The sequence below is a fragment of the Epinephelus lanceolatus genome, chromosome 6, assembly GCF_041903045.1.
Source record: "Epinephelus lanceolatus isolate andai-2023 chromosome 6, ASM4190304v1, whole genome shotgun sequence".
Taxonomy (NCBI): Eukaryota; Metazoa; Chordata; class Actinopteri; order Perciformes; family Serranidae; genus Epinephelus; species Epinephelus lanceolatus.
In genome coordinates this window covers 29,076,817-29,101,591 of record NC_135739.1, presented here as the reverse complement: position 1 = coordinate 29,101,591, position 24,775 = coordinate 29,076,817, and the positions used below count along the sequence as shown (strand labels likewise).

The 24,775-nt window shown below is 42.6% G+C and overlaps 1 protein-coding gene across 2 annotated transcripts in view; it reads left to right on the top strand.

Moving 5' to 3' along the window:
* Nucleotides 1-24,775, top strand: part of hmcn1 (hemicentin 1) — a 100,670-nt gene that overhangs the window by 69,585 nt on the left and 6,310 nt on the right. For both annotated transcript variants that reach the window (XM_078168926.1, XM_033622296.2), the window contains exons 40-98: nucleotides 95-218; nucleotides 2,923-3,098; nucleotides 3,343-3,439; nucleotides 3,754-3,876; nucleotides 4,002-4,157; nucleotides 4,945-5,226; nucleotides 5,335-5,502; nucleotides 6,446-6,559; nucleotides 6,810-6,896; nucleotides 7,049-7,240; nucleotides 7,351-7,524; nucleotides 7,612-7,725; nucleotides 7,996-8,141; nucleotides 8,223-8,373; nucleotides 8,667-8,864; nucleotides 8,951-9,064; nucleotides 9,172-9,359; nucleotides 9,775-9,871; nucleotides 10,019-10,180; nucleotides 10,340-10,453; nucleotides 10,551-10,753; nucleotides 11,672-11,753; nucleotides 11,843-11,974; nucleotides 12,214-12,363; nucleotides 12,575-12,734; nucleotides 12,834-12,958; nucleotides 13,094-13,277; nucleotides 13,742-13,839; nucleotides 13,954-14,232; nucleotides 14,329-14,525; nucleotides 14,667-14,748; nucleotides 14,999-15,135; nucleotides 15,217-15,358; nucleotides 15,534-15,678; nucleotides 15,800-15,927; nucleotides 16,022-16,178; nucleotides 16,421-16,542; nucleotides 16,709-16,873; nucleotides 17,078-17,185; nucleotides 17,472-17,609; nucleotides 17,715-17,849; nucleotides 18,142-18,411; nucleotides 18,873-19,069; nucleotides 19,283-19,496; nucleotides 19,644-19,778; nucleotides 19,983-20,173; nucleotides 20,323-20,404; nucleotides 20,619-20,888; nucleotides 20,987-21,157; nucleotides 21,258-21,428; nucleotides 21,681-21,851; nucleotides 21,946-22,116; nucleotides 22,322-22,492; nucleotides 22,659-22,829; nucleotides 22,921-23,067; nucleotides 23,226-23,363; nucleotides 23,535-23,656; nucleotides 24,117-24,354; nucleotides 24,581-24,643. In XM_078168926.1, coding sequence (XP_078025052.1) covers nucleotides 95-218; nucleotides 2,923-3,098; nucleotides 3,343-3,439; nucleotides 3,754-3,876; nucleotides 4,002-4,157; nucleotides 4,945-5,226; nucleotides 5,335-5,502; nucleotides 6,446-6,559; nucleotides 6,810-6,896; nucleotides 7,049-7,240; nucleotides 7,351-7,524; nucleotides 7,612-7,725; nucleotides 7,996-8,141; nucleotides 8,223-8,373; nucleotides 8,667-8,864; nucleotides 8,951-9,064; nucleotides 9,172-9,359; nucleotides 9,775-9,871; nucleotides 10,019-10,180; nucleotides 10,340-10,453; nucleotides 10,551-10,753; nucleotides 11,672-11,753; nucleotides 11,843-11,974; nucleotides 12,214-12,363; nucleotides 12,575-12,734; nucleotides 12,834-12,958; nucleotides 13,094-13,277; nucleotides 13,742-13,839; nucleotides 13,954-14,232; nucleotides 14,329-14,525; nucleotides 14,667-14,748; nucleotides 14,999-15,135; nucleotides 15,217-15,358; nucleotides 15,534-15,678; nucleotides 15,800-15,927; nucleotides 16,022-16,178; nucleotides 16,421-16,542; nucleotides 16,709-16,873; nucleotides 17,078-17,185; nucleotides 17,472-17,609; nucleotides 17,715-17,849; nucleotides 18,142-18,411; nucleotides 18,873-19,069; nucleotides 19,283-19,496; nucleotides 19,644-19,778; nucleotides 19,983-20,173; nucleotides 20,323-20,404; nucleotides 20,619-20,888; nucleotides 20,987-21,157; nucleotides 21,258-21,428; nucleotides 21,681-21,851; nucleotides 21,946-22,116; nucleotides 22,322-22,492; nucleotides 22,659-22,829; nucleotides 22,921-23,067; nucleotides 23,226-23,363; nucleotides 23,535-23,656; nucleotides 24,117-24,354; nucleotides 24,581-24,643 — 9,139 coding nt within the window. The remainder of the gene's footprint in view (nucleotides 1-94; nucleotides 219-2,922; nucleotides 3,099-3,342; nucleotides 3,440-3,753; nucleotides 3,877-4,001; nucleotides 4,158-4,944; nucleotides 5,227-5,334; nucleotides 5,503-6,445; nucleotides 6,560-6,809; nucleotides 6,897-7,048; nucleotides 7,241-7,350; nucleotides 7,525-7,611; nucleotides 7,726-7,995; nucleotides 8,142-8,222; nucleotides 8,374-8,666; nucleotides 8,865-8,950; nucleotides 9,065-9,171; nucleotides 9,360-9,774; nucleotides 9,872-10,018; nucleotides 10,181-10,339; nucleotides 10,454-10,550; nucleotides 10,754-11,671; nucleotides 11,754-11,842; nucleotides 11,975-12,213; nucleotides 12,364-12,574; nucleotides 12,735-12,833; nucleotides 12,959-13,093; nucleotides 13,278-13,741; nucleotides 13,840-13,953; nucleotides 14,233-14,328; nucleotides 14,526-14,666; nucleotides 14,749-14,998; nucleotides 15,136-15,216; nucleotides 15,359-15,533; nucleotides 15,679-15,799; nucleotides 15,928-16,021; nucleotides 16,179-16,420; nucleotides 16,543-16,708; nucleotides 16,874-17,077; nucleotides 17,186-17,471; nucleotides 17,610-17,714; nucleotides 17,850-18,141; nucleotides 18,412-18,872; nucleotides 19,070-19,282; nucleotides 19,497-19,643; nucleotides 19,779-19,982; nucleotides 20,174-20,322; nucleotides 20,405-20,618; nucleotides 20,889-20,986; nucleotides 21,158-21,257; nucleotides 21,429-21,680; nucleotides 21,852-21,945; nucleotides 22,117-22,321; nucleotides 22,493-22,658; nucleotides 22,830-22,920; nucleotides 23,068-23,225; nucleotides 23,364-23,534; nucleotides 23,657-24,116; nucleotides 24,355-24,580; nucleotides 24,644-24,775) is intronic.

Genomic DNA, 24,775 nt, shown 5'->3' with positions numbered 1-24,775 from the left:
AAGATAATATTTGCCTTAAGTTTTATGAAATGTGTCAGTGAGTCATTGGGTTTTGAGTGATTGAGTCTCTGACCTGTTTCTGTCTGACTCTTAGGTGTTGTCTGGTGGCAGAGTGCTGTCTCTCAACAGTGCACTGGTTAGTGATACAGGCAGGTACACCTGTGTGGCTGTCAACGCCGGCGGAGAACAGCAACGAGCGTATGACCTGAGAGTTTATGGTGAGTAAATCAACATTTGTCAGTGGCTGTTATGTACATGTATTATTAACATACATGCAACAAGTGTGTGCATATACAACATATAAATACAGCCATGTACTTAACTTATAGGAGGAGAAATTGTAAATATAGTCTTATTTTTAGTTATGTTGTATTTGCAGACATTTGGTTGCAAAAAGGCACAGTCATCAGTATTTTGTTTTGGATTTTGAGATAAGCATCTAAAATGTGTAATAGCAGGTTTTAGCATGAGCAGTTAATCAATTTGGTGATACACTGGTAACTATTTTGACAATTAATTTATTGTTTTAGTAATTAAAAAAAAAAACCTGTCAAAAGTCTCTCGCTCAAGCTTTTTGAATGTGACATTTTTCCGCCTTTCTTTGCCTGGTATGATAGTAGAGTGAATATATGGCTGTTAGTCCAACATGATGCAATGTATACAATTATAATGTGTCATCTTCAGCTCAGGGATTTTCACTATCCTCTGCCATTTTACAGACAAAACAGGAAATGTATTAATTGAAGAAATAATCAGTGGATATATCTAGAATGAAAACAAGTTGCAGCTTTAGAGGGTTTTGCTTTTTGGTGGTGGGTTTCACTTTTGCTCACTTTTTGATTGTAGACTGAGCCTTTAATCAGCCAACAATGATGTAACTTTTATTATTATCATGACCCAGACTTAAAAAATGCTGCATTACTCTATAAATTAAGTCATGCCTTAGATGAGAAGTGTTTTTTTTTTATTATTGGGATGCTTTGAAATAAGCATGAATTTTAGCGTTAAGTTAGTTTTGAAACATTAGCCTCATTAGGCCAGTTGTTGGCAGGCGCTGTTGAAAGAAAAGTAGTTATGTTCAGTTCTTCTCTGCAGGAGACAGTCTTCCTGTTCATAAATTTAATGTATTTTCCTTCTTCCTCCTCTTGAGTAATGGCTATGGCCAGCTGTTGTATGTCTGTCAACAGAGCACCAGATCCAGCACGAAACATGGATTAAAATACTGAAAAATATTTGAAAAAGGCCTCGAGCAAAACATGTGCATGTAGAGGAAGTAAGACTTGATAAGGTTTAGCATTTCAGTAAACCTTGTCAGTTTCCTGCACAGAGCTGAGCTTGATGGAGGGTCAGTTGTTATACAAGTCTGATCAAAGCTAGTGCCACTGAGGTAAGAGGAGACAAGCAGTTTACATTGAAGGATTTGTAAAGTTTGTGCCTGTCTCTGTATGTCCGTTTGAACATGTGTACGCAGAATACAAACATCCACATGACGTGCGTTTCCCTCAGAAAGATCAAAAAGAGCTTGTCTAGAGAAATAAAGGCAGATTTGTTGTGGTAATTGCTACCATTCTTCTGCAGCTTCCTGTGTCTGGCCAAACGCTGAGCTGAGGGGCTGTTTCTGTCCTTACCCCAGTGACCATAATGCAGGGGAAATTGGCCAGCAGTCATTTTCTAGACCAGGCCAGATTCACCCAAACAAAGTGTGACTGTCCTGTCTCTTGAAAAACTGATAAACACAAGCTTTGATGAACAAAATCGCCACTTGAAGTACATTTTATATAGATGGAGTCCAGTCTGCTGTTGGAGTAGAGACATAGGCTATGTTCACATTACAGGGCTTCCAAAGTTTTCCCCAGATCTGATCTTTCTGCCTAGACTGTTAACATTCATGTTTGAAGTGACCCATATCTGACATCAGCCTAAACAACTCTCTGCCCTGAAATGCCTCACATGCGACCGCTAATGTTACACACATGCTTGTTGGAGCAAAAACAACAAACATCACATCACACGGGCATTGGGAGAAAAATATGAATGACATATTGGTGCAAACATTCATCTCTCGAATTCCTCATATGTTGAGGAGGCGACTACCCAGTGTTCTGAAGGGTTCGTTTGGAACAATGGCAAGAGCGCGAGAACACAAAGGAAAGCAAACGCCACAGCCATAGCTCTATTAGCATTTGTAGTAGTTCTGCCGAGAGATGTGTGGATGCAGGAGGAGTCAGAAATGATGGAGCTGCGTTGTGAATGGTGTAAATGAGGAACAGTTTCTCCTAAACTTTAGGATGTCCAGGGCTACATTCTCTGTCAGCACCTCACAATAACGCTGTCACAGCATGTAGTCAAGCTGTCCCCTTCAGAAAGCGTTTGGCAGTCGCGCTTTATTGGCTGGCTGACAGATCTGGGTCATATGAGAGTGAAAAAAACAGATTTTGGCCACATTTGCTTGTAATGTGAACATATTCATTGTCATTCATGGGGTGGCGACAGAAGTGTGTGTTTTGGTCCCAGAAATGTAGGAAATCAAATAAACGGGTCTCTGTGATGATACTCACAGTGAAACAAAAAACATTCTTGAGGGATTTTCTTTGCTCGTGAGTCATTATGCATCTCGGTGCATGTTAGCAATTTCCATGGAGATTAGGTTTCATGAACTTCTTGGGAAATGAAGCTACTCTGATTGTTAATACCACAAACAAATGTTGAGCTGGTTTAATGATGCTGTCATAGCCCAAGATAGAATTAGTACTTAAAGAGCACCAGATGCCCAACTGAACAGAGCCTGTGCATCTCAGGAAGCAATTATTGTGTTTGCTCGTGAGGTAATATGAAGAGTTTGCAGCACTTAGAACGGCCCAGCAGGCTAACTCTAAAGGTCATTTAATGTAATGTAATGAAATGCTTTCATGTCTGCCACAGTGCCACCTAATATCAAGGGTGAGGAGGTGAATGCTACGGTGATGCTCGGCCGTCCAGTGGAGCTGCACTGCCAGAGCGATGCAATCCCTCCACCGACCCTCACCTGGCGCAAAGATGGCCGTCCGCTCTTCAGGAAGCCTGGTCTGACTGTCTCAGTAGATGGGAGTGTGCTCAAGGTAAAACCAGAGTTATAGATTATAAAGTTATTTTTCTTAATCATTGGAAGAGGTGGGAGTGTTTTGGTGTCACTTAAATTCCTCACTTTGGTGAAGGTGTTACACACATCTGTGGTTCCCCCTAATCCAAACCTTTGTGCTTTGACTTTTCAGCTCTTTAAAAAAACTGTTAATTCCTGTTTATTAGAGTGTGTTTGTTTATTGTTACCATGTCTCATGGTTTGTCTCTGAATCTAATTGTCAGGTTGATAGCGCCCAGGTGCAGGATTCGGGCAGGTATTCCTGTGAAGCCACCAATGTTGCTGGCAAAACAGAAAAGAACTATAACCTCAATGTCTGGGGTGAGTTTCTATCTTTTGTGTTTGATGAGAAGCTGATTCTGAAGTTGATTTTGACAAGCATTAGTTACTAGTGTATGGTTGGGCATCATTTCAGTTTTAGCTTTGCATCCACTGTTCTGTTTAGGTTCCATGGTTGGAATTTTTCTATGGATAAGTGGTTATGTAAAAAATGATATAAACTTTGTTGTTAAGGTTGTCTAGGTAGTTTTGTTTACATTTTATCTTCCTCTCATATGTTCACAAACAGAGATGTCACAGCAGTGTTTTTGAATGAGATGTGAGCGCCTCCCTTTGGTGTCCTGTCATCATTACAGTTTCTCCCAGTATCCGCGGCTCAGAGGAGGTGTCTCCTCTGACTGTGATTGAAGGAAGTCTCATCACTCTGGTGTGTGAATCCAGTGGCATACCGCCCCCCAGCCTCACCTGGAGAAAGGACGGTAAGCAAAGAACACCAAGAACAATAAAAGCAAGAGAAATATGCTATATGGACATTGTGTGATGCACTGAATACTGTGTGGCTATCGCGTGAACTCAACACTAACATGTGGTTTGTGTGTCCCAGGCTCTGAGCTCAAGTCGGACCAACGGCTCAGGGTTTTGTCAGGAGGTCGCCAACTGCAGATCTCCAGTGCTGAAAGGACAGATACAGCCTCCTACACCTGCACAGCCTCCAGCGCAGCCGGCGCCATTTCCAAGGAGTACAACCTGCAGGTTTATGGTACGTGTGTACCACCAGATCTGTGACATCTGGCGATCAAAGTAATCTCAGTTTTGTTGCCTTTTATCTAATCAGTTACAGAGCGGTATGAATGCTAAAAACATCGTTTAAATCAGAAAGGGGAAATGATGCATTTAACATGTTGGTAGGCAACAACATTGTGCTGACGATGGTAAGAGAGAAAGGAACAGTGGAAAACAACAGACAAAACGTATCCTTTATTTCTAGTTTTTTGACCAGGGCTTAGACTGAGTGCAAGGCACTAAAGGGATGCTGATTTATAACAGGTTTAACATGACTAAAACATCATGCAGATAACTGGATGCAGTTGAACTGTGAATGGCAGTTTAATAGAGGGTATATATGCAGCAAATACTTACAAACCAAGGCGTATAGGATAAATAAAGTACCGTTGACCATCTACTATATTCTCAAAAGTATACTATGCAGGGAATGTGCGTTGCTGTTTGTAAACAATATTGCCAGCAAAAGTGAAAGTAAGTTTGTAGATTTTTAAGCACTGTCTCCTTAATTTTTATAGCTTCCTCTTAAATGCGTGCTGCTTTCAGTCTGACACCTGGCCGCTACTTTTTTTTATAAAGTCCTGACGTCACCTACCGCTGTGCCCAGAAACATCCCACACACAGCAAAATAAGAAAAAACAGGCAGAGGGCAGGGTCTTTTTAGGAAAAATTCCAGCATAGTATACCTTTAACATATGTTGGCTGAGCTTTAAACATCTCTTGAGGAAACATATGCACCCACTCACTTGCTTCTCTCACTTCAGTCCGCCCTTCCATCAGACGCAGCGAGGGCGACACTGATGATGTTGCTGTGACAAAAGGAGGCGATGTGACCCTACAGTGTGCTGCGGAGGGCGTGCCACGACCAGCCATCACATGGCTGAAAGATGGAAGGCCTATTACAGGCCAGCATGGTGCCAAGGTCCTGAATGAGGGGAGGCTGTTGCAGATTAAAGATGCTAGGGTGTCAGACACAGGACGCTACACCTGTATCGCTGTTAATGTGGCGGGACAGGCTGACAGCAAGCATGACATCAGTGTACATGGTATGAAAAGGGTTTTGTTGCCTTAATCTTTTTTGTTCTTCAGTTTGGAGAATTACAGTCCATCTCAAGGTCCTAAGTTTTCTTTATATGCTTTTCCCTCATTCACAGTCCCACCCAGTATAATTGGTCAGGTGCAGTTACCAGAAAATGTGAGTGTTGTAGTGAAGAACCCAGTTGCTCTGAGCTGCGAGGCTTCGGGCATCCCTCTTCCTGCCATCACCTGGCTGAAGGATGGTCGGCCAATCAAAGCTACCAGCTCTGTGCGCATCCTCTCAGGTGAGCTCCTGTTTGACTCTGTGAGCTTGATAAATGCAAGTTACAGAGCTCATAAAATGCAGAATTGCAAAATTAAATTGTTTCTTAAGATTGGTTCCTCCTGTGTTGTATAACATGTCAGATGCCTCGAAAGCTTTATAAAATTTGTTCTCAAGTTAGTGTCCAGTTCATGAAGTAATAGACTCAAGGAAAGCAAGCCACCAGGAATGTGAATGATCATAAATTTTCAGAGAAGTAACTTGAGATATTTTGTTTTTTAGGTGGGTTTCAAAGGCCAAGCAGTTGTAATACATCACCAGTAATAAGATGTAATAGGATCATTGCAGCTGGGGCCAAACTCAACAGACAGAGATCTGGGAAAGAAGACAAACAGGAGCAATTACTTTGAATTGTATTTTCAGATATTTAACAAGATGTATTGGGTGCTTCCAAATTAAATCATGGCCCCTGAACTTAGGCATACTATCTAAATCACTTGTGCAGAACTAAAAGAACATCTTGTACATCAGCTCAGAATAAAGCAAATTCTTTGGGAACCAAATAATTGCCAGTGTTAAGATGCTGAGGGGTATCAGTTATGTGTAAGATATGGTAAAGTAGAATTCACCTTGTGTCAATATCACTTGTTTTCTCGGGAGATTCTGATGAACCTTGTTAAGACACAATTGTTTTTAAAGACAGATGCACTTAGTCTTTAATCTCACTAAATGGGTTTTTAATGTTTTAACAGCTGTGAGCCTCAGAGTCTAAATTCCTTCTGGTAATTGATCCCAGTTTTCAAAGAGGATTGATATACTTTCATCAGGCTTTTAATGTTGTTTACACGTCCATGGGACATTTTCCTTATGTGGAAAAAATGGTCAGGGTTTTGCTGACACAGCCTTTGAAAACATTCCATGATGACAATAGATAAATGACAGTAATTGGCCTGTTAAATCCCCAGGGGGCCGGAGCCTGCGTCTAATGCATGCTGCAGTGGAGGATGCTGGGAGGTACACCTGTATTGTGTCTAACAGCGCTGGGGAGGAAAGGAAGAACTTTGACCTCGACATTCTCGGTAAAGATATTTAAAAACCTGTTTTAATTTTTTGTTTGACGGCTTCATATTGAATTACAAATGTCAACTCCAGTGTACAGATGAAAATACTATTTAAAAGTCCATGTCAACAGTAAAAATTTGTTAACATTTATAGGTCATTCGATTTCTTATAACATCAATCCGAAGTGATGTGATGAACATGTATCTTACTGTGATTAATGGGGAGACAGTGAGAACCGTGTAATTGATTTTCAGTCTAATTCGACAGTTCCACCAAGCATTGTGGACGAGGGAACTGTCGTGGATACTAAAGTCAAGGAGAAACACAACATCACTCTCACCTGTGAGGCGTCAGGTAATTGCAAAATGAATACATCTCTGCACTGATGTTAAAATCACAGTCTCTGCTGATGAAAATTCTCTTGATTAATCCTTAATGTGAAAAGCAATAAAGATACAGTAATCTATATATTGCCACTTTGTTAACCACACCTGATAATTTCCCAGGTAACCCTGTACCAGAGATTAAATGGCTGAAGGATGGACAGCTGTTGGTGCCTGACAGACGCCACCAAGTGTTGTCTCATGGCCGTTTCCTCCAAATCTCTGGGGCCCAAGTTGCAGACACCGGCAGGTACAGCTGCCTGGCATCTAACAGTGCAGGGGATCGTAGCCGGTACTTCAACCTCAATGTCCTGGGTACAAACACAACTCTTTTGAATCCTTTCTACAATGAATCAAAATAGGTGAAATGAATTTAAGTCATGTTCCAGATTTGAAAGCTTTGTGTTCCCTCCTTTTTTTGCCAGTTACTCCCACCATTGCTGGGTCAGGTCCTGACGGTTCTTCAGAGGAGGTGACAGTAACTCTGAGCAGCCCCACTTCTCTGGTGTGTGAAGTCCAGTCCTACCCTCCTGCTCTCATCACCTGGCTCAAGGATGGCACTCCATTTGAGTCCAGCCGCAATGTCCGAGTCCTTCCAGGTTTGAAATCACATGCACATACCAGGAGAGTCAAACTACATTAAATACAGGACATTTTTTAATTCATGTTTTCCCATGCTTTCACAGGTGGGCGCACCCTGCAGATTCTTAATGCTAAAGAAGAGGATGCTGGGAGATACACTTGTGTGGCCACTAATGAGGCTGGAGAGACACTGAAGCACTACGAGGTCAAGGTTTATGGTGAGATTTCTACATCTTTGAAAACATGCTCTTTCTTTCTTTACCAGAAAAGAAAAGGACAGTGTAGTATAAAGTGTTTATAATGGTAAATCTCAGGTCTAGCACAGCTAACTAAAATCACTTCTGACAATCAGCAAGGGATATAATTTTTGACAATATTTAAACTTGGGATAATCAATCTATAAATTCTTGATGATGGATCAAGGATGATCCCATAAACATACCACTATAAGTGTGTCAGTGTAACCTAAAACATGTTTTTGACTCCAGTTCCCCCTCAGATCAATAAGAATGATATCCCAGGAGAAGGACTGGCCCCCAAAGAGGTCAAGATCAAGGTCAACAGCACACTGACCCTGGAGTGTGCAGCTCAGGCCTTTCCTACCCCAGCACTGGAATGGTACAAGGATGGACAGGTAGGGATTTGATTTGCTTTTAATGGAAGATTATGGGAGAAAAATAACCTGTAAAGCTACAACTACTTTTTTCCTCTACAGATCCTACGAGCAGATGAACATGTGTCCATAACAGCCAATGGTCGCATTGTCCAGATCCAGCACGCTCAGGTGTCAGACACTGGCCGCTACACCTGTGTAGCCACTAATATAGCTGGAGAGGATGAGAAGGACTTTGATGTAAATATACAAGGTGAACTGGGTTGACTGATGCCGATGTGTTAACTGAGATTATTTGTGCATTTCATGGACTCTTGTGCTGTTGTTGTATGTGTGTGTTTGTTGTATTACTAAAATTGAACATGATAACTGCGAAAATGATTTGTGCTTTTAAAGTAATAGCATTAATTTTAAAGTCAACATCCTTTGAGATAAATGGACGAGCCATGGACTTGATTGTGTTTCCAACCACACTTTAAAATAAAGTTTTCAAAAACACTCAGGCACTCAGGAGCTTAAACATTTCTCCTTCTTTTCCCTTTTCAGTTCCACCTAATTTCAACAGGCCTGGTGGAGTTGGTGATACCACGTCCTCCCAAGGCTTTGGAGGGGATGTCCGAGATGTGATACTCAACAATCCCATCTCTCTGTACTGTGAGACCAATGCTGTCCCCCCTCCAACACTCACATGGTACAAAGATGGACAGCTGCTGACCTCTAGTGACAAAGTTCTGATCTTGCCAGGTGATACAGACAAATAAAACGAGGAGAAGGCAAGGGAGCAAGGCAGAGAATTAATTAATACTAACCTTTGACGGTTTTATTCTCAGGTGGGCGGGTGTTACAGATTCCCAGATCCCAGGCTGAAGATTCAGGCAGGTACACGTGTGTGGCTGTAAACGAAGCAGGAGAAGACTCCATTCAGTATGATGTCAGAGTATTACGTGAGTAAAAACACTTTTCTTTGTGCTACAAGTCAGTTTAACAGAGCTGGAGTGAAAGTCTTTTCACATAGAACAGTTTCTCATTGTGTATTTCTGTCCTGCATCAGTGCCTCCACTCATACGAGGAACAGACAGCGATTTGCCTGATGAGGTCACAGTCTTGGTCAACAAAACTACCCAACTGGAGTGTCATGTGGATGGAAACCCCACCCCCAAGATCACCTGGTTTAAGGATGGCCAGCCAGTCAGCTCTGATGGGCCACATAGAATCCTGTCCAATGGGCGAACACTTCAGGTAACAACCAGAACTCACAGATAGCTCCTCTCGACATCTTTCAGACCATAGCCCATTTTATCATTCAGATTCATTAGAGTTACTCTAATATACCAATTGCCTGTATAATCCACATAAAGTCTTTAATTGTCAAATTTATTAAGTGACTCACTCACACATTCATTCATGTATCAGTTACTTCATTCGTAAACACCCCTTACACTGAGTGATCAGAAATCTTGGAACCCCAGTACAATGTAATGCAATGATGTAATGCAATAAAAATTACTTCAATAGAGCTTATACTGTTTACATTTCAGAATCAGTCACATTAACAAGAAATGCCCCATCATTTTGATATTGTATATTCTGTGTATGTGCTATAGATCTGTGTTCATACTAGATTTTATTTTTCTCCATCTTACCCAACCATCAGGTGTTGACTGCTCAGGTATCGGACACAGGGCGCTATGCGTGTGTGGCTGACAATGTGGCTGGAAGTGCAGAGAAATCCTTTAACCTTAATGTTCATGGTGAGTCACATGTGAAAAGTTAATTTACATTTGAAACTAAATGGTAAACATTTTTACCAATTTGTGAAAAGATAAACTGAAAATACATTTACATCTACTCAACTTGCAACCGTTTTCTGTACTGAATACTTTTTTTTTTTCTTTCAGTGCCTCCCACCATTATAGGCCAAAATCCTGAGACTGTGACCGTGGTGGTGAACAACTTTGTATCTCTCTCTTGTGAAGCTACTGGTTTTCCTCCTCCCACCTTAAGCTGGCTGAATGACAGGGGCCCCATTCAGGGCAACACCAATGCACTCATCATGCCAGGTACAGCCAGCTTGCTTCACATTTAATAGAATGGTAGTTGAAGCCATTTTGCATAAAAAAAAAATAGAATATCTGTATATGAGCATGCCATAAAAATGATCAAGACCAACAACAAACTGCATAATGTAAATGTGTCTGTGTGTCCATCTGTGACTTCAGGTGGTCGTACACTACAGATTCTGAAAGCAAAAGTATCTGATGGAGGAAAGTACAGCTGTGTGGCCATGAACGCAGCAGGACAGGCTTACAAACACATCTACCTCACTGTTTTCGGTCAGTCCACATCCACACCGTGTGCACTGTACGCTGAGCTCCTGACTCTACATCATAAACTGACGGTACATGTTTTCCTCTCTTCTCGGCCTCTCAGTTCCTCCGAGCATCCGCGACAGTAGTGGGGACTCTCCTGTTGTGGTGAATGTCCTTGTTGGTAAATCAGTAACTCTGGAGTGTGAGTCCAACGCTGTTCCTCCTCCCACCATCACCTGGTACAAGAACGGCAGGGTGGTGACAGAATCAGCCAACCTGCGCATCCTGGCCGAGGGACAGATGCTTGAGATCAAAGGCTCAGAGGTAAGAGACGGATGGTTATCATGTTGTTTGTTCTCTATTATTTTTATTGTTTCAGCAACACCTTTCAGCGATTGCATGTCAAGGTCAAACAGTGTGGCTGTTACTGTGATGTCTTTTTTTTTCTTTGCTTTTTGTTTCGATGACAGTTTTGAGTTTTTGTAGCAGCCACCCTTGCCTTTGTCGTGTCAGCTATAGAAGCTGCCACTTCTCAAGTAATTTAAGTAAATACACCATGTCTCTCTTTAAGCATTTTTCCCCTAAAAAATCTGTTACTGCAGAGAAAAAGCTTTCTCATGAAGTCGCCCATCAAACCAGTCGGGGATCTGCCACTGTAGTTTGACCCTAGCACATACACAGTGCAGAGTAGAGGCTGACATTTTTTAGGGATTCTTGTGGGATTCCCACAGGATCAGAATTTCACGATTCATCGCATGACTTGGATAGGGAAAAAAAAAAGTAAACAGGAGCAGGCGGGATGGGAATCATAACAACAATAAGTCCATTTTTATAAATAGTCGTACAAATCTAATATAAATAAATGTGGGACCAGGATGGGAATGGAGTCATTCCTTAGGGACTGGGATGAGACAGGAACTTATTTGTGATAGTGGGCTAGGACAGGAGTGAAATTCCACTCCCAGGTTGCCCTCTAGTACAGTGGTGATACAGTATAAGGGCCAAGCATCTGCTCTTTGCTTGGGTAAAAGTAGGAATTAAAGGCAGCTTAAAGGTACCGTTAGATCAGGGCCAAAGAATATCATGGGTCAAAACATCATTTAACATGAATGCTTGGCTTCCATAGGAACGTTCACCAAGCTGCTTTCACATTTTACTTTTTTATTGGAACTAATACTCAAGCTTTGTGTGTGTTTTTTTTTTTTTTTAACATCTTACTGATATGTCTTTTCTGTTCTTCAGGTGTCTGACACTGGACAATATGTTTGCAAGGTCACCAATGTTGCTGGACAAGTGGACAAGAACTTCCACCTGAATATCTATGGTATTAAATTATAGACATTAATTTATTCAAACATCTGAAACGCCACAATATAATATTAAAGAAAAACCTCTGCTTCCCTCTCTCTTCAGTACCTCCCACTATCGATGGCCCAGCAGAGGAGAGTGTTGTGGAAACCATCAGCAACCCAGTCACCTTTGCCTGTGACGCTACTGGAATCCCTCCACCGAGCCTTGCTTGGTTGAAAAATGGACGACCCATAGGTATGGCTGCATTTAAGTTTGAGCTGTACTGTTAATCACACAAACCACAAAATAACTGTTTGTCTCTTAATGTCCTCCTGGGAAGGGATATTCTCTCGTCATCTGTATCTTACATTTAAATAAATTTACTTGTCGTTTCTCAACAAGTTTACTCAGGAAAAAAACATAAGTAAGGGTGTATGAGGCAAACTAATGTCACTGACATGCCATTAATACCGAACATATTAATGTTTTTTTAGAGAACTCAGAATCTCTAGAGATGCACATCTTCTCAGGAGGAAGCAAGCTGCAGATTGCACGGTCACAGCTTTCAGACAGTGGCACTTACATGTGTGTGGCCTCCAATGTGGAGGGGAAGGCACGCAAAAGCTACCACCTCACCATACAAGGTATGTGCACATGCATAGCCTCAGTCACTGTAAAACAGTTCTAACCCTTTTCTAAAAGCCCTATAGAATATTACAACACCTGTTTTTAAGGCTTTATGCTACAACCGATGCTGTCAAGCCTGTCAAGCTCATATTATATGTCATCATACAAATACATGTGTTTAACATTAGCATTCACACAGTTGTGCTAAGACCTTTTATTCTCTCTTAGTTCCTCCCAGTATCTCTGGATCAGAGCTGCCCAGTGAAATGGGAGTTCTGCTAAATGAAAGCATCCAGCTGTTCTGTCGAGCCCAGGGAACCCCGACTCCAACCATCCAGTGGTTGAAGGATGGAGAAGTCATCAACAATGTGAGGGATGAAGGGCTCAGGTAATGCTGATGACAAAAAAAAAAAATAGAAGAAAATTAAGGATTTTACAGTGCACTAATCCAGTGATTACCTATAATGATATGATGCTGCCTGTACAGGATTAGTCCAGATGGCAGCACACTCACTGTGACTGGAGCTCACACTACTGATAGTGGAAAATACACCTGTGTGGCCACCAACGCTGCAGGAGAAGAAGACAGGATATTCAATCTGAATGTGTATGGTGGGTTGAATTCATTTCACTACATGTATCGTCCATGACAGTCTTAAAAACACGACAGTACAAACACTTGTCCTTGATGATCGCATGAGAAGTTCCTTTCATGTCACTGACTGTGCTTGACATTTACATTTTCAGTGCCTCCTGTGATAGACGGCAACAGTGAGACTGTTGAGCAGCTGACGACTGTTCTCGACAGTTCTGTCAACATTGAGTGTGTCGCTGCAGGCTCTCCTCCACCGCAGCTCAACTGGCTGAGAAATGGCCTGCCTCTGCCAGTGTCCTCCCACATACGGCTTCTCTCTGCTGGACAGGTGCTCCGGTAGGTCAGTGGACAGGGCTCAAGGAGAGTTTGTAACACATGGTGCTGCATTCTCGTGCATCTATGTATGGGAAAACTCTACTCAGTATTTTCCCACACATAAGATGAAATTATCGCAAAGCAGTATGTTTAATCAGGGTAAAACTGAGATATTGCTGTACTTTTATATCAGAAAATTTGCAAAGAAATCTTTAGTACTTGTGCAAAATACCAGTGTACAATGTATGTTTTTCATAAATGAATTTTCTGTTTAAAACCTGCTTTATTCCAGAGGTTTTCCTGCTATTAAATCAGTATGAAAACAATTCACCCCGACTAAAACAGTTTCATTGTAATGGGTTGCATTAGCAAGTATTTCATTGTCTCCAACAAAGATAAATTTCTCATAAATGCTATCGGCCGGTATTTAGTGAGTCTTAAAATATAACAGGATACTTATATGCTGTACCTTTTGCATCTGTCAGGATTACACGCACCCAGGTGTCAGACAGTGGCACCTATACCTGCGTTGCATCAAATAGAGCAGGAGTGGACAACAGGCATTATAACCTACAGGTGCATGGTGAGTGTGAAAACATTACTTCTAAGACCATAGGACTACATCATCAAACACCACTCTAAGAGCCTTGTTTAGCAATATGTAATAACCACCCGTATCTTCTGTTGCTCCCCTCAGTCCCTCCCGGTCTGGATGGAGCCGGCAGCACAGATGATGTGACAGTAGTCAGAGGAAACTTAGCTTCTCTGCTGTGTATTGCTGATGGCACCCCGACCCCCACTGTGTCCTGGCTCAAAGAAGGGAGGACTCTAGTTCCTGACGGCCACATTACATTCCTCAACCTGAATACCTCTGTGCAAATCATCCGAGCCCAGGTCAATGATACAGGACGCTACACCTGCGTGGCAAACAATACCGCTGGTCAAGCTAGCCGCCACTTCAACCTAAAGGTGCTGGGTGAGTAAAAGCAGATTATAGCTCTTGTCTCCACCTTCTGCTTCTGATTCACCGAAGAGAAAATACATTTTGTTTGGTTCATGTTTTGTCATTAAGACCCTCCGCACATCAAGGGCTCTGATGCGCCAGCAGAAATATCTGTTGTGGTTAATAATGTCCTGGAGCTTCAGTGTGAAGCCTCAGGTATCCCTGCACCCTCTTTGACTTGGTTGAAGGATGGGCGCCCGCTCCCACAGACAGACAGCCTGCGCCTCCTCCGGGGAGGAGAGGTTCTCCGTGTGGCCTCGGCACAGGTCAGTGACCAGGGATTGTTATGGGGAAATTTAATACGCTTTCATTATATAATGTGTATGATAACATAAGTGCAGCAATTTTGAGTCTTTTTCCATTGTTTTCATAATTTGTCAATTCTTTTTTTTTTCACTTGTACTCAGTTGGAGGACACAGGCAGATACAGCTGCTTAGCCAACAGTCCAGCAGGAGATGATGACAAGGAGTTCCTGGTCCGAGTGCATGGTGGGTAACACAGATAAGTAATACACATTGTAGTGTGCACTGTACATAATTGTGAAAACAATCTATGACTTGCAGGTAATGAGGTTATTTACATGTACAAAAAGGATGATTTAGTCAAACTGTGCTCAGTGGATAAACATACTGATCACTAATATTTCTTCTGTCCAGTCAGTCAGTAAATAAAGTGAGATGAGATTGGACCAGAAACTCACATGTCAGTGCCTGTCTCTTTTTGATTTTCCTGTAACAGTTCCTCCTAACATTGTGGGGGAGAGTACACCTCAGGACGTGTCAGTGCTGCAGAACAGACAGGTGACACTGGAGTGCAAGTCTGACGCTGTTCCACCTCCAACTCTAACTTGGCTCAAAGATGGCCAACCATTGCAGGTCAGAAAACCACCAACTGTCCATGTGATGCTATGACTTCTCCTAAAGTGTGTTCACAGATTACAATTTACCTTTGTGTAGGCCTCTGCCCGTGTGCGTATTCTATCCAGTGGCCGCTACTTACAGATCAACATGGCTGAGCTTAGCGACAAAGCTCAGTACACCTGTGTGGCGAGCAATGTCGCCGGCAAGACCACGCGGGAGTTTAACCTGGCTGTCAATGGTACAGTTGCTCTTACATCTACAACTAATGCATATATACAGATACTGCATATCCTGTCTTATAGAGCTAAAGAAAAGAAGTTTGTCTTCTTTCAAATGCCTCTGTGATTAGTCTTAGAGCTGAACTCATCACCCAGCTACAAATGAGTGAAAAACTGTGTCACCTGTCCCCTCAGTGGCCCCAACTATCAAGGCAGGCTCTGAGACAGTGTCAGTGCACATCAACAAACCAGCAGTGCTTGAGTGCATTGTAAGTGGAGTCCCACCTCCTCGTGTTACCTGGAGGAAACATGGAGCCATATTGGCTGGAAACAACCCCAGGTAAATTCATCTATCATATAACAATAATGCATTGTTGCTGATTGTGTCTCAAATAAGTATTGCTGTCATTATCATATTTCCTCGATGCTGTGTCTTACCTTGCTTGTACAAACATGTGCAGGTACACATTTGCAAAGGATGGGTCATTACACATCCACTCTGCTCAGGTGACCGACACTGGTCGCTATCTGTGTATGGCAACAAATCCAGCCGGGACACAACGCAAGAGAGTGGATCTGCAAGTATATGGTGGGTGGTAAATATGTGCATAAAAACACATGAATGCTTCCACACTTTTTACAGTCACCCAGTAATTTTGTGATCCTCGGTTCTCGTCTTTCAGTCCCTCCCTCCATCGCTGACAGCCGCACCAATGTGACGGTTACAGTCAACGTTCAGACCACCCTGTCTTGCGAGGCCACCGGCATACCCAAACCCACCGTCAGCTGGATGAAAAATGGTCGAGTCATCAGTACTGACCAGAACCAGAATATGTACAGGTTGATCCAGGTTTTCTCCCTCTCTGTTTTCTAATTCAAGATTAAAAACTCACTAAGACAAAACTTGAACTTAGGAGACATTTTTATGAAAGCTCAACTTAGACCAATAGCTTTATTGCTAGAACACTTCATTACAAGATAAACTTTTTAAAAAAATATCTATCATATATTTTTGGTATATTTATAGGGTAGACATCATAATGAAACCACCTTTAGGTACTAACACTTTTTTTCATTTCCAGATTACTATCCTCAGGCTCCCTGGTGGTTATAGCACCCACAGTGGAAGACACAGCGGTGTATGAATGTGTGGTCTCTAATGAGGCAGGTGAAGACTCCAGATTCATCCACCTTACTGTCCATGGTGAGTAACACAGCATTCCTTGATAAATTGATCATTCTTATTACAGTACAATTATTAATATTACATTGTGATGCCTTTGACATGAGCTTTCTGATGTAATCATTTTTAACATTTCATTTCAAGACCAGATATTTTTACTTACATGTTCTTATCTATGTCCCTCTAGTTCCTCCATCTATAGCAGATGAACCCACAGAGCTAATTGTAACCAGACTGTCCCCAGTGGTCATTGCATGTACTGCTTCTGGTGTGCCAGAGCCTACAATCCACTGGAGCAAAGATGGCATGAGGCTTCCCAAAGAGGGACAGGGCTACAGCATCCTGCCCACAGGTCAGAATCATACTAATACAAATAGTATTCAAATTTAATTTTGTATAACTTTCCAAACAGCCTTAAACTGCAAGCAAAATCTGTTAATCACACACTGTTATTAATATTCATGATGTTATTGTATTTAGTTAATTCATCAACTGGAACTTTACTTAATTAGCTTTATTAATCATGTTGATGTGGTGTGTGATGGTCTACGCTCAGGTCCAGTGGAGATCACTTCAGTTGAGCTCAGTCACGCAGGACGCTACTCATGCACGGCCAAGAATGCTGCAGGCTCCACCCACCGCCACGTGCAGCTCACAGTGCAGGGTAAGGTCATCGTGAGGAGCAGTATATCAAGAGACACAGTTCGGAGTTTGGAGGCTATGCAGAGTTCAAGTGCTCAAGGACTTTATTGATTTTCATTGTTGTGGAGACTAATTTAATTTTAATTCAAATTCATGCAGATTTCATTGGTGATTCATGTTCAGTAATAAAAATCATTTATACATTTTATGTTAGCCTAGGACTGCTGTATGACTGTTATGTGCTTTTACTTCACCACTTTCTCTTGAGATCAGTTTGAGCATCACTCTTTTCCCTTCCCTCTCCACAGAGATTCCAGTGATCCAGTCTCATCCGTCCACCCTGGATGTGATCCTGAATAACCCCGTCACTCTGCCCTGCAAGGCCACAGGCTCACCCAGACCCACTATCACCTGGCAGAAGGAGGGCATCAACATACCCACCTCAGGTAATTAATCCTGTGTGTGTGTGTGTGTGTGTGTGTGTGTGTGTGTGTGTGTGTTAGTAATTAAAAGTAGCCAGTCATAACGTCATGTCTTTTGCTTCATGCCAGGTGGAAGTTTCACAGTGCTGCCTAATGGAAGTCTGCAGATCTCAAAGGCTGCTGTGTTGGACTCTGGGACATACATATGTGTGGCTCAAAACCCTGCAGGCACTGCGCTTGGCAAGACAAAACTCAGAGTACAAGGTGGGGCATGCACACAAATAAAAGTAACTTGGTTAACAGACATATTATGTAATATTCAACAGTTTTGTACAGGGATGTAAGACGAATACCTAGTGTACTCTAATACAATATCCCTGCATTCATTAATTCTGATACTATATGTAACATTATGTGTTTTCCACGTTCCAACCTGTACTCCCTTCAGTTGTCTTATTTCATGCTTAACAGCCCAAATTTTTATTTTGTTGATGCTGTCAATAAATATTCAAAATGTTTGATTTCATGAGGAATTTGTATTTGCTGTGCCCTCCAGTCCCTCCAGTGATCAGCTCAGACACTCACCAGTATCTGGCACCTGTTGACTCCTCTGTGACACTACAGTGCCAAGCTGACGGCTCCCCTCCGCCCTCTGTCACATGGCATAAAGACGGGCAGCAACTGAGTGAATCTGTGCGCAAGCGGGTGCTCAGCTCAGGATATCTGCAGATCGCCTTTATCCAGCCAAGCGACACCGGACGTTACACTTGTATTGCTGCCAATGCAGCGGGAACTGTCAGCCATGAGATGAGCCTCACTGTACAAAGTAAGATTCAGTTCATACAGTATTTTAAACAGATGTAGAGTTGTGTAAAAACGTTGTTGTTCTCCTTTATGCTGTATCTCTGTAGTACATGAGATAAGTACGACCTTCAAAGTAAATCATAAAACTGATCTAGCTGAATGTAATACTTTGATATCTTTGAATACTTTAAAACCACATTTCCGTTTCTCATTGCAAAGAGGATTTTGTTACTTGGCTACTTCTGAGTGCATTTATTTTCGGTTTAACTTAAGTTTTTCCATCAACACTTCACAAGTTTTACCATCTGTGATTGTGAGGAAGCTGGACGAACAATGCCTTTTTCTTTTTATTAGTGTACAGCATTTTCACTTTGTGCCATAAAGTAATCTAATTTGCCCCCAGATGTAAAATGCAGTGTATAAACTAGACAAATGTTTTAAAGTTAATGTGATACTGAATAATGAAATCTGTTTCCTTTGCAGTCCCACCTTCCATACGTGGTGGAGAGCAGTGGTGGCAGGTGGCAGTGGTCGAAAACAATCAGGCTCAGCTGGTGTGTGTGGCGGAGGGGGTCCCTCAGCCCAGCCTGTCCTGGGAGAAGGATGGTAATCCTCTCAGTGAAAGCACAGGGGAGTACACAATCCTGCCCTCTGGAGAGCTGGTAATAGACATTGCTCAGGTATGGGAAAGAAGCAAATTAGTTTTCTTTTTGTTAATGTCTATGTTGCTGGAGAGCGAAATTGGTTTGTATTACATTTAGCTCAAGTGGCTTTGGTCCCACCTTTATATTATTTATTATTATTTATTTTTATTGTCTTGCATTTAAAAAATGTATTTAATGATTGTTTTCTGCATGCTTCCACTCTCCTCATCTCCCCTCCCTCTGTACCAGCCTGACGATGCAGGCATTTATACCTGTGTTGCAACAAACGCTGTTGGACAGGACAGTCGGACAACGACCCTGTCTGTTCACACTCACCCCGTCTTCACTGAGCTGCCTGGAGATGTGGCCCTCAACAAGGGAGAGCGCCTGCTGCTGGCCTGTGGAGTCAGCGGCATCCCTCCACCCAGAATCACATGGGCCTTTAACAATAACATCATCCCAGGTATATAGAGACATAAAAAGATCTCAGTTGATTAGTGAAAAATATCCACCCAAATCCATCAGAGTAATGTCATTTTATGTAGCTGTATGTGATATATAACTGTGTTTTTCACTTATTGTTTTTTACCGTATTATGTTAATGGTTCAGTTCAATACGACCACATGAATGGCCACAGTGAGCTGGTGATAGAGAGAGTGAGCAAAGACGACTCTGGGACTTACACCTGTGTGGCAGAAAACAACGTAGGAACGATCAAGTCACTGGGCTTTGTCTATGTCAAAGGTAAAACCACACTGCCATGAAACCATTTGAGTCGTCATTTTACTTTAGTAGCTAGCACCACTCCCCATATTCAGCAATTATTTGTATGGTGCTTATAAATGCTTAAGAAGGGGGATTTAAAGTAAAGTGTTACCTTTTAACTCACAGCTCAACTCTAATCAAGTGAACCATAATGTGAAAGCAAGTTCTTGTGTGTGTCTCCAGAGCCTCCTATCATTGATGGGGACCTTCACTCCAACCGTATTGAACCTCTGGGTGGTAATGCCATCCTGAACTGTGAGGTTCGGGGAGACCCCCTACCCACAATCCAGTGGAGCAAAAATGGAATAAACATCCAGATCAGCAACCGCATCCGTCAGCTGGACAACGGCTCTTTGGCCATCTATGGCACAGTGGTAGGAAAACACATGAGGCTTAGATTTCTTATTTGTAAAACCCAGTACATAATGTTGATAAAAAGTTTGTGCAGATTTTTAGACAGGCGTTTGTTTTAACTTATTTGAGATTATGATAACTAAATGTGTTTTTATTACATTTTCTACAGAGTGAAGATGCAGGCAACTACATGTGTGTGGCAACAAACGATGCTGGGGTTGTGGAAAGGAGTGTCACACTGACTTTGCAGAGTAAGTGTCTATATTTTCTGTCAGTCATATTTAGCATAAAATCTGACATTTTCTGCATGAAAAAATGATAAAGTTATTATAAGCTAGAGTGTAGTCCAGTGATTTAGTATTGCACCTAAGTAGTGACATCATCAGCAGTTGTTGGTGCTCCTCATGTACAGTAAACTGATTTTGATTTGTGAAATCAGTGGAATCCCCCTGTACTTTTTCCCAGGTGCTCCCACCATCATAGTGGAGCCAGTGGAGACAGTGGTGGATGCCGGCACCACAGTTGTGCTCAACTGTCAGGCGGAGGGTGAGCCTACGCCTATGATAGAGTGGTCCCGCCAGGGGCGCCCTCTGCTGGGCAATGACCGCTTCTCCACCCTGTCTAACGGTTCCCTGAGGATCAGCAGTGTCCAGAAGGAGGACACAGCTGAATATGAATGTGTGGCCAGAAACTTGTTGGGATCAGTGCTGGTCAGGGTCACTCTTACTGTACGAGGTGAGCAAAACAAAAGAAGGAAGCAAAAACAAACAATCATCTAAATTGACCACATGGGTAAAGACATGCTTTGTTAACATGCTTCCCTTATTTTCTAGTTCATGGGGGGTACTCAGAGTGGGCAGAGTGGGGTCCTTGCAGTGTGTCCTGTGGTGTCGGATCCCAGAAGAGGCGGAGACAGTGTAACAATCCTCTACCTGCCAATGGAGGGCGTCACTGTGCAGGATTAGATACAGAGACACGTAGTTGCCAGGGAAAGCCCTGTCCAGGTGAGAATGCTTTGAAAGATCAGAAGATTCAATACCAGTACTTGTAAAAAAGACAAAAGGCATATGTGGTACCAAAGTCTGTACCTTTGTCCCTCCACAGTGGATGGTAACTGGTCAGAGTGGTCTGTCTGGGAGGAGTGTTCTCGTACTTGTGGTCAGGGCAACAGAACCAGGGTCCGGACCTGCAGCAACCCTCCAGCTCAGCATGGAGGCAGGCCCTGTGAGGGGAAGGCAGTGGAGGTCATCATGTGCAGTGTCAGACCTTGTCCAGGTGAGTATGCCAAAAGGTGGTCACAGGAAGTGCTACTGGAAGAAATGCATGTCTATTCAGACACATAAAATCATCATCTTTCCTCACCTTCCAAATACTAATCAGTGCTTAATCAATTATTTTTTAATGCTACCTATCTCAGTTGTGTAACCGCCTATAACGCATTGTAATGTACTAGTTTCTTTGTACCACTGAGCCTAAATATGTGACTATAGGACTGTATGTATTAACTATCTGTTTATACTCCTGCAGTGGCTGGTAACTGGGGGTCTTGGCTACCATGGAGCCCATGCAGTGAGACCTGTGGTAAGGGTATGCAGTCCAGAGTCCGCCTGTGCAACAACCCTCCTCCAGCATTTGACGGGCCGCAGTGTGAGGGCACTGACACCCAAACACAAGTGTGCAAGGAGAGACCTTGTCCTGGTGAGTGCTCAGGGATTGTGCTAAATGATGGAATCAGATTGAAAGAGGTCGCAGTTACTGATGCTCCTGCTTCTTCTTTTCTTGTGCCCTGTAGTGGATGGGAAGTGGTCATCGTGGGTGACCTGGGGAGCCTGCAGTGTTTCATGTGGAGGCGGGACCAGACAGAGGACACGCCTCTGTGCCAACCCTGCCCCTCAGCATGGTGGCAGGCAGTGTGAAGGCAACGACGTGCACATTGACTTCTGTAACAGCGACCCCTGCCCCAGTGAGTCATATTAACTTTATTCCGTTCACAGGTCAGATTTAACAAATGTAGCTTGTTTTTCTTTACAGGAAAAAAACAATATCCTCTACATCTGTAAATTTGTCTGTATATCAGTCTGCAAAAATGTTTGGTTTCTTGCCAGTAATGTACCTGGCTTATCACTTTTTCTGTTCTGTCTTTGACATTTTGACTTTCTTTCTCTCAGTCACTGGTAACTGGGGTCCATGGAGTAGCTGGGGCAGCTGCAGCAAGACATGTAACGGAGGTCAGATGAGGCGCTACAGGACATGTGACAACCCCAGACCTGCCAATGGTGGGAGAGCATGTGCAGGTGCAGATATGCAGATACAGAGATGCGGCACAGCCAACTGTCCTGGTGAGTCAGCGTGCTTAAAACTGTCAGGGGACTGTATATTTCATGATTTTTTCAAGATATCCCTAAAAGACTTAATTGCACCTTAAATGCATTAAAAGAATTCCTGCTGTGTGTGTCCCGTTTTTGGTGATTTGTATGTTATTTGTTTTTGGGTATATCTTTGCAGTTGATGGTAACTGGGGTCCATGGCAGCCATGGGGAGAATGCTCCGCTTCCTGTGGAGGCGGAGAGAGGACACGTGTCCGTCTCTGTAACACTCCATCTCCTGTCAATGGTGGTCGGCCATGTCCAGGAGACTCTTCTCAGCTGTCCAGGTGCAACGCTCAGGCCTGCCCAGGTGAGACATTTTTGAAAATATTTGTTGTATATTGAGTGCAGTTGAGCACAGCTATCAAGGCATTCTTAAATACCCTCTCTGTTTTTTCCAGGTGGGCCCCAGACGGCAAGAGGAAGCATCATAGGGAATATCAATGATATTGAGTTTGGCATCGCCATCCTCAATTCTACCATCGCAGACAGCAAGTCTGGCAGCAAAATCATCAAGGCTACTATTACTAATGTGCCAAGAACATTAGGTCAGTTTTCCAACAGTTACATATGTTTAAATGTTTAGCTGTGATTTTCACCAAATAGTTGCCTACATGCAACTATTGCACTGAAGTTGTTCTCTTTAACTTTCTCATTAAATCTCATATTAGATAAAATACACTCTCACTCTGCCTTTACTTTCAAGGTCCTGCAATGAGAAAGCTCATCTCAATCCTGAACCCTGTCTACTGGACAACTGCACATGAAGTAGGAGAGGCTGTCAACGGCTACACGCTAACAGGAGGCATCTTCAGGAGAGAGACACAGGTGGAGTTTGCCACAGGTAAGAATAAACATGCTTTACTGTGTCTGTATTATTACTACAATGTGAGCAATTTGTACAAATAAACATTGTGGGTTCAATCTGGTGCTTGTTGTGGACTGATGATTTTGGATGTGACTGCTAGTAGGGTGAAACCTGACAAACATCTGATGTGTAACTGGATCTTGGTAGGTGAGATCCTGAGGATGACCCACATTGCCAGAGGCCTGGACTCAGATGGAGCGTTGCTACTGGACATCGTAGTGAACGGACACATCCTGCAGCTGCCCTCTCATGCTGACATCAGCATCAAGGTAAATAAAGACGCAGACTTTGTGGCCTATTGGTAGATTTATAATCATACTTAGTTTAAACCAGATCACATCTTGTATGAAACTCTAATTAATGTCATATTTTGCAAATTTGAATTGATTTTAAGTGTATTGTTCAGCACAGTAAAAAAAATCAAGTTGCAGAGGCTTGAAACTAAAGCTTGAGATGATTTGTAATAACATGAAAGCAACTTTCTGGGAGACTTTGCAAGACAGTGATTCTGTGTAGACCCTTTTCATGGATGACATTTTGACATATCATAGCAGGAAAAGCACAGGTGTAATTAAGGACATAAATGATGGCTGCATTCACAGGCGTCTTGCTATTGTGCGTACTGGCTCACTGGAATAGCTTTCTTGGATACTTGGATCTTGGATGTAACTCAGCCATTATTTATGTTATCGATTCCACTGCCTCACTTGCACACTTTGTTTGACTCAGGACTACACGGAGGATTACATCCAGACAGGCCCAGGCCAGCTGTACGCTCTGTCCACCCGCATGTTCAGCATCGACAGGGAGAGCGTGCCCTACTCCTGGAACCACACCATCTCCTACGACCTGTCCAAGGGCAAGATGCCTTACCTCGTAGAGATGCTGCATGCCACGGCCATCAGCGCTCACTACCACCCCCTGGAGGAGATGTTGGAGTTTAGCATCCAAGCTAGTATCTCCAAGGGTGAGAATACTGCTCTTTAAAATGACTGAATGAGGGAATAATATATGTACCGTGGTCGACAAATGGAATGAAAAAGGCTGCTAGCTTAATATTATGTTCTCCATTTTTCCTCTGTTGTTGCTTAGTCATCCAGTCAACATTTTACATCGGATCTTTTTTTTCCCAGTCCATGATATTGTTTCAAATATAATCAAAACTAAATGATGAAATGTTTACATGATTCCAGGAGAACGCAGTAACCAGTGTCCTCAGGGATTCACTCTGGTGTCTGCTGGGCCCTACTGTGCAGGTAATGTTCATCACAACATATTATGCCATTCCTAACTCTGAAAATCACTTAAACAACATAGCAGCCCATGGCTAGTTAATAATAGTGATATGTTAAAAATTAAAAAGATTTTTTTTTTAAGACACATAGTAT